At 47.8% G+C, this 6,481-nt stretch overlaps 1 protein-coding gene across 1 annotated transcript; it reads left to right on the top strand.

The window, feature by feature from the left end:
• Positions 1-4,516: 4,516 nt before the first annotated feature.
• Positions 4,517-6,099, top strand: LOC123153888 (zinc finger protein 7-like). The gene is made up of 2 exons (XM_044572787.1): positions 4,517-4,649; positions 5,720-6,099. The coding sequence occupies exons 1-2, from the start codon at positions 4,517-4,519 to the stop codon at positions 6,097-6,099; spliced, it is 513 nt and encodes a 170-aa protein (XP_044428722.1).
• Positions 6,100-6,481: the final 382 nt, after the last annotated feature.

The following is a 6,481-nucleotide window of genomic DNA, read 5'->3' as shown; positions in this document are numbered from 1 at the left end:
GGGAAATGTTTTATCGCGCCCCGCAAAAATATTGCGAGCCTGGACGGGATGCGGGGTCTGGTCGAGCAGGTTTTTCCATCCCGACCCGCATTTTGGCGGTTATTTTGCGGGTCAGAACGGAATGCGGGGTCTGCTAAAGATGCTCTACACCCCATACGGTAAAATGGTATTACTACTCTGGAAGCTCCAGGCAGCCTCTCTGGCTGGCTCAGCATGCCAGATTTTTCTCGTTGATTCGTCACAATAAGTGGACACTAGCCGCTACCTGGCTGGCTCAGCTGCAGCCTTATTTTGCGAGAGAATTCGTTATTTAGCTCTTTTTTAAAATATGCTTCCTTTTTTGCCCTATAAAAATATTTTTTCTCTTTTTGACACCTGAACTTTATTTTCTTCCTTTAGTAACATTTCCATCACTTTTGACCACTAACACTGTCAGGTGTAATTCAAAAAGTCTTTTTTACCTCTGCTTTAGCTCCAAGTAAAAAGAAGAAGAAACCCCATGACCAAACTTCTCTCCTTATTTCCCACCCCGGGGCGATGCTGATGTTGCTCATGGCGGGGCGGAGGGTGATGGATCATCGACCTCGGCATCCATGGAACAACGTGTGCCCATGCACGCGTTCCAGCACTGCTCGCCGGTCGCGGTTGCTTTTGTTGGTGTTAAACACGACAGTAGCATCACATACATGTATGCTTGATTACTTGTGCGTGTATGTGTGCGTGTAGGACTGGTGTCACTACACCACGGTAGCTAAAAGAAGGCATAGGAGTTGTGTACGTGTGCAACTCGCCGGGCTACGTATCAAAGCTAGCTGTGCTAGCATTGATTGATCAAGACGGATCGAGCCAGCCGGGCTAGGTAGTTAGCTGTGCTAGGTGGCGAAGGCGTTGGTGCATCTCGGCCGCCAGCAAGTGCGACTGCTGCTACGCCAGTGGTTAGTGGCCGTGACTCTCGGGCTGAACCCGAGCGCCGCGATCCGGCAGCCTGCGCGAGGCGTGCAACTGGTACTTGGTGGAGGGCGGTGCATGTGGCACGGAGTTGATACTGGAACTGTACGCACGGATCCCTTTAGTTAAGGGATTTTTTATTCAAGTGCATATATATATATATATATATGCAAAACATCAGTAAACATATTTCATAAAATCAGTGATTGTTTTTTTACTTAAATATTCTAGACAGTCACATAGTGCATTAGGGGCAAAATAGTCTTTCCACCACACACTTAACATTGTTACTGACTTAAGGAGACGGAAATGTCAATGAGGGAACAAAATAAAATTTGAGTGTCACAAAGAAAAGAAAATTTTATTTGGGACAAAAAAGGAAGCAAATTTTAAGAAAAGACCAAATAAAGATTTCTCTCTTATTTTGCAGCTGCTGCAGCCTTGGCATCATATGGAAGGTCTAAACGGCTCCCTGCTAGGCTTGTCCGTCGCCAATCATGCTAGACAGCCAAAGGCAGGTCCATGAAAAAAAAAGAGGCACGTTGCTAAAACTGTCACCCATCCGAGCTACCTCTGGTGAAAGCTTACCACTCATCTACACTGAGACCGACGTGGTTGGATCAGTGGTTCCACCTTCTCACGACCTGACCTATCGGCACACTGTACGCCGGCGGCGACTGTTGAGCTCGTGACCCAAAAATTAGACAACCATATATGTTCATAGACAGTGGCGGACCCAGAAAAAAAATGAAGGGTGTGCACAATTTGAAAAAAATCTGCCTAATCTAAGTGTCATATCATATATGGCAAAAGAATAACACAAATAGCTCAATCAAGTCTCACAATATTACGTTTCAGTAAATAATTTCAAATTTGCAAAATTACAATACAAATAATTATGAAAGAGACACAAGAATACCTTTGGTTTGCCCTTCAGCTGCAACCTTCTTTATTTGAACTCATGTTTTCAACAAAATGGACATAATATTACCAATCCTCTTTGTCTTGAGTTATGCAAGTACAACAAAACAAGAGGTGTCCAACAATTACAACAAAATGGTGACGGTTGTTCTGTTCAAAGGATAAATAGTTTTTATGTCATTAAACAAACAAGAATGTGGGCTTAAATGGACTGCAATGTCCTATTTTCACGGACTAAAGGGCAACTGATGCGGGTGATCCATGCATCCAGCTGGTCAATGGCAAGCATTTCGGGGCGGATGGCCGGTGGAGAAAGGAGGGGAAGGGACCGGGCGACAATGCGAGCGGCCGAGAGGAGGGAAGAACGGGGAGCGGCGATGTCCAAAACACAGACGAGCAGTCGAGACGGGTGATTAGGTTTGGATGGCTGGCTCCCGCATTTGTGTCCATGGACCGATCCTGATTTGTCCATGGACGAATGCGGGAGAAAATTTATGGGTCAACGTTGAAAATATCAAATCTTGTTATACCTAGATTTTCTTTCCCCTCTCGCAAGGCGATTAGGGAAAGTCTTCCTTCCTTCGATCTTCACCGGCGAGTCCGTGGATTTGCCTCCCCTTCGCCCGCCGCTCCGGCAGCCGGTGGAGGGGAGGGGATTTCTCGTGTCTCGAATCTCACTAATAGATAGGTATGATTTTAGTCCTCGCAGGGGCGGTGTTTGGACGTATGGCGGTGCTTCTTCATCGAGTCAGTCTTCCGGGCTACGACCCTCCTCAAGTTTGTCCGTTGGGACGGATTAGACGGAGCTCCGGCGTAGATCCCTGCCAGTTTCTCGGGGCGGCGAGGTTAGGTTTTCTTGACGTGCGCACGCAACGGCGATATTTGGTGTCAGGTTCTTCAGATCTATTAAAGGATTCAACGGCGATGACTGCGGCTCTGGGGCGCTTGTCCTTAGGGGCACGTGCACAAATACTTCCCAGCTGTCATTGACAAGGTCAGACCGGCTCCGGTAGGGAGCGGCGATAGCGGCGGCTCGTTCTGGCGGCGGCTGGTCATTCGGTGGTCCATGGACCTCGATGTAATTTTTATTACGCTTGAGGTGTTTTGTACTTCCGATTAATCTTTATAATTGAGTTGATCCTTTTTGCAAAAAGAAACGTTGGAAATATCCCGTGGTAGATCGAAATTGTCTCCAAAAATAACGTGGTAGATTCAAGAATCTTATTTTTTTTCCTTTTTTTTTGTTTGCAATCTACACGAGTCGCCCCTAGAGTTTTCGTTGAATTGATCGATGGAATTGATCTAGCTAGCTTCTTCCGGGCTCATGTATCTATAGGAGTCTTTGGCTGGACACACACGTAGTGCTGATAGTAGAAAAATCAATCAAGCTGCTTCTATGGTTTGCTAGATTTAAATATACGTGTACGGCTTCAGATGAATTAGTTATAGTACTGTAAAACCAACAAAATAAGGAAAAAATGACATATAGTAAAAAATATCTGGAAAATGCTGGGTGTGCCACGGCACACCCGGCACACCCTCTAGGTCCGCCAATGTTCATAGACTGAGGGATCAGTCCGCAGACAAGGATGCGAGAGGCAGCTATCCAAAGCCATCTCTTACATTTCAAGCCGCGTTTCAGCAAGCCATGGATTTGGAGGACAAAAGTTCCTTACCACCATGATTTTTGAAACTTAGAAATCTGTCTACGAAACTAATCAAATGAACCGAACAGCCTCAACGTACCTCCCACTTCCGTGCTCTCCCCTCCCTACTCACGTACATGCAATGGCAAACATATGAGCATCTCCGATAGCTATATGTTTTAGGGCACAACCGTTTTTAGGGCATTCGGAGCCACAAAAGCCGTTCCAACTGCCCCCCTTGTAGTAAATTTTGCAAGAACGTTTTTATGGTAGCCCAACAAAATGGCAGCGCCGTCTGCAAATATATGGCAGTCACGCAGCAGCTGCAAACAAAAAAAGAGCTGCATGCAGCCCAAAAGCCTCATCCGAAACCTTCCTGCAGCCTCCCGCAACCGCAAACTCTCCAGTGTCACCGCCGCCACACCAAATCCGGCCAGATCCGGCCACCCCCGCCAACGCTGCACCACCTCGCCGCATGGATCCATCGCCTCCCTCTTCCAACCGGTCGCCCCGCCTTTGCATCACCCCATTTCACCGTCCTTGAGTCGTATCGCCCCGACGACCAGATCATGCTGCTACCGTCATCGCTCCGTGCTGCACCGCCGCACCCCCTCTTCCAATTTTCTGCCACGGCCACCATACCTATGCCGCCGAAACACGCATCAAACAACAAGACTGGATTACCGGCGTTCATCTGCAGGACTCCGTCCACTATGGAGCCGACCTACAGTGCAATAGCCAGCGCCATTGGCTCGGCACCTTCTCATTGGCGCGGCTCACTGCATGCGCCTTCGACATCACCTATTGGAGTTCATCGGTCCACTTATGAACATTGCATCCTGCGCGACGAAGAGGGCACCCGCACAGTTCTTGAGCAGAAGGACACCCGTGAGAGCAATGAGACGGCGATGGAGAGGTTCTCTGCGGAAAATTTGCACCTCGTGCAGGCGGAGGCGGTGTGGTTCTAGAGGGACAATGAGCTCAATAAGGCGGAGCGCATGATGGAGGATGATGCTGCCCCCTATAGGGTGATCAAGATCGAGTCCGATGACGAGAGCGAGGATGACGACAAGAGTGAGGATGGCGACGAGAGTGAGGATTTTAATACCTCTAAGGAAGAGACCATGGCGCTTTGTAACACTGTCAACACACGCCTGACGATGGTAATGATGAGTAGTATGTGCGCTGGAGTACTATTTTAAAAGTTTGAATGGTTGGATGTTTAAATTGTTGCATCTTGAAAACTACGAATGTTTGGGAGTTCGTATTGAAGTGTGTAATCTTATCAAGTGGTTTGGATGTTTGTTTGAGACGGATCCTTTTTGGTGCCCAAAAAAAAAATCACATTTTGATGCCCCAAATTTTATTCACAACATCTCTTGTGCCCTGAAATAGGACATCTATTAGAGATGCTCTAAACATCAATTCTGCAATTAATTGGGATGAAGTGGATGATCAACACGATGGTCATGCCTTGAACATGCACTACATGTATGTATTCGAGAAGAGTGGTATGAAATGATCCTTCCACTTGGATTTTAATCTGATTTAGATATGCTCTGTTTGATGGCTTGTCGAACGTGCAACGAACAAAAGTGTTAGTGCGTGAACACCTCATGTGCATCGACAGGAAAAGTTTAACCTTTCCCTAGTTCCTTTCATGTTTATGAAATGGACAGCAGAAGCAGGTGCAGGCCGCAACTTTTTGGTTGCATTTACTGGGTCTTGAACCCTGAACATCTTGTTTGTAAATTTATACACATAACCAGCTCATTCATCAGTCTGAACTGATGAAAAAAGGCGGACAATGTATTTCAACAATCACCTCACTTCTAGGTAGTTTTAGTTCTTAGATGTGGGATTGATGTAGGCTGCAAAATCTTTTTATTTTAATACTGCATTGGTAGGGTTTTAAAATCAAGACTTTTTTATTCGGATACCATATTTACTTCAAGCTCTAGCCAGTTGCTTCAAAATTCGAAACTATGAAAGAGGACCGGACAGTATACTGCAACAAGGGTACATCAGTGACGGCCTACCCCAATCAGACGGGTACAAGCTGAGCAGCTGATACCGCGGGCGGGCCATACGTCGCCGCCCTGGACCTCATCGCCGAGAACAGTGCCAAGCGCAATTAGCACCACACCCCATTTGTGCTTCCAAGATTTTAGGCTAGCTAGCTCAGCTCACATTCACACACACAGCCATATGCGAATACGACACACAACCACCAGGAGCAAGCACAATTGAGCAAGCGAGCAGCGCGCAGGCCGAGCTCAGCCTCGAGCTCACCCTGGCCGCCGACGTGGGTGTGGTGCCGGCGGAGGCAGGCTTTTTCCTCTGCGTCTACTGCTACCGCAGGTTCCGCACCTCGCAGGCACTCGGCGGCCACCAAAACGCGCACAAGCAAGAGCGCGCCGTCGCTAAGCGACGCCGGGATGCCGCCGCCGCAATGCGCCCCTCCCCTGCCAGGAAGGCTGCTGCTCGAATGCCGGAGGAGCCTGCTGGTGGTGTCATGGCGCACAAGGACGGCAGCAGCTGCCGGGAGAGCGACCCCGAGCTGGACTTGTCTCTCCGTCTGTAACAGGTCGGCCGAATGATCTCTGCTAAAATCCTTGCTCCACACCCCTTATTTCCAGTGCTAGGTACGTACTCCGTACATCATAGTCCGGCTATTTGGCGTGAACTCTTTGTTCCAATATCCAGTTGGGTATATATACTATGAAAAAAAGCTCATGTTGAGCATGCTTTGAATTCATCGGCTCTTAGTACTAATTATTTTTAAGCATTGGAATTAAATCTCTAGACCTTGCTGCTCCTTGGGATAACACAAAATCCCCAATTTCTCCGGCAGGTCCATGAAAACAAAAAGAGGCACGTTGCTAAAACTGTCACCCATCCGAGCTACCTCTGGTGAAAGCTTACCACTCATCTACACTGAGACCGACGTGGTTGGATCAGTGGTT

The sequence above is a fragment of the Triticum aestivum genome, chromosome 7A (genome assembly GCF_018294505.1).
Source record: "Triticum aestivum cultivar Chinese Spring chromosome 7A, IWGSC CS RefSeq v2.1, whole genome shotgun sequence".
Classification (NCBI taxonomy): Eukaryota; Viridiplantae; Streptophyta; class Magnoliopsida; order Poales; family Poaceae; genus Triticum; species Triticum aestivum.
Note: the sequence above shows the minus strand (reverse complement) of the source record. Positions and strands in the feature narration are given on the sequence as shown.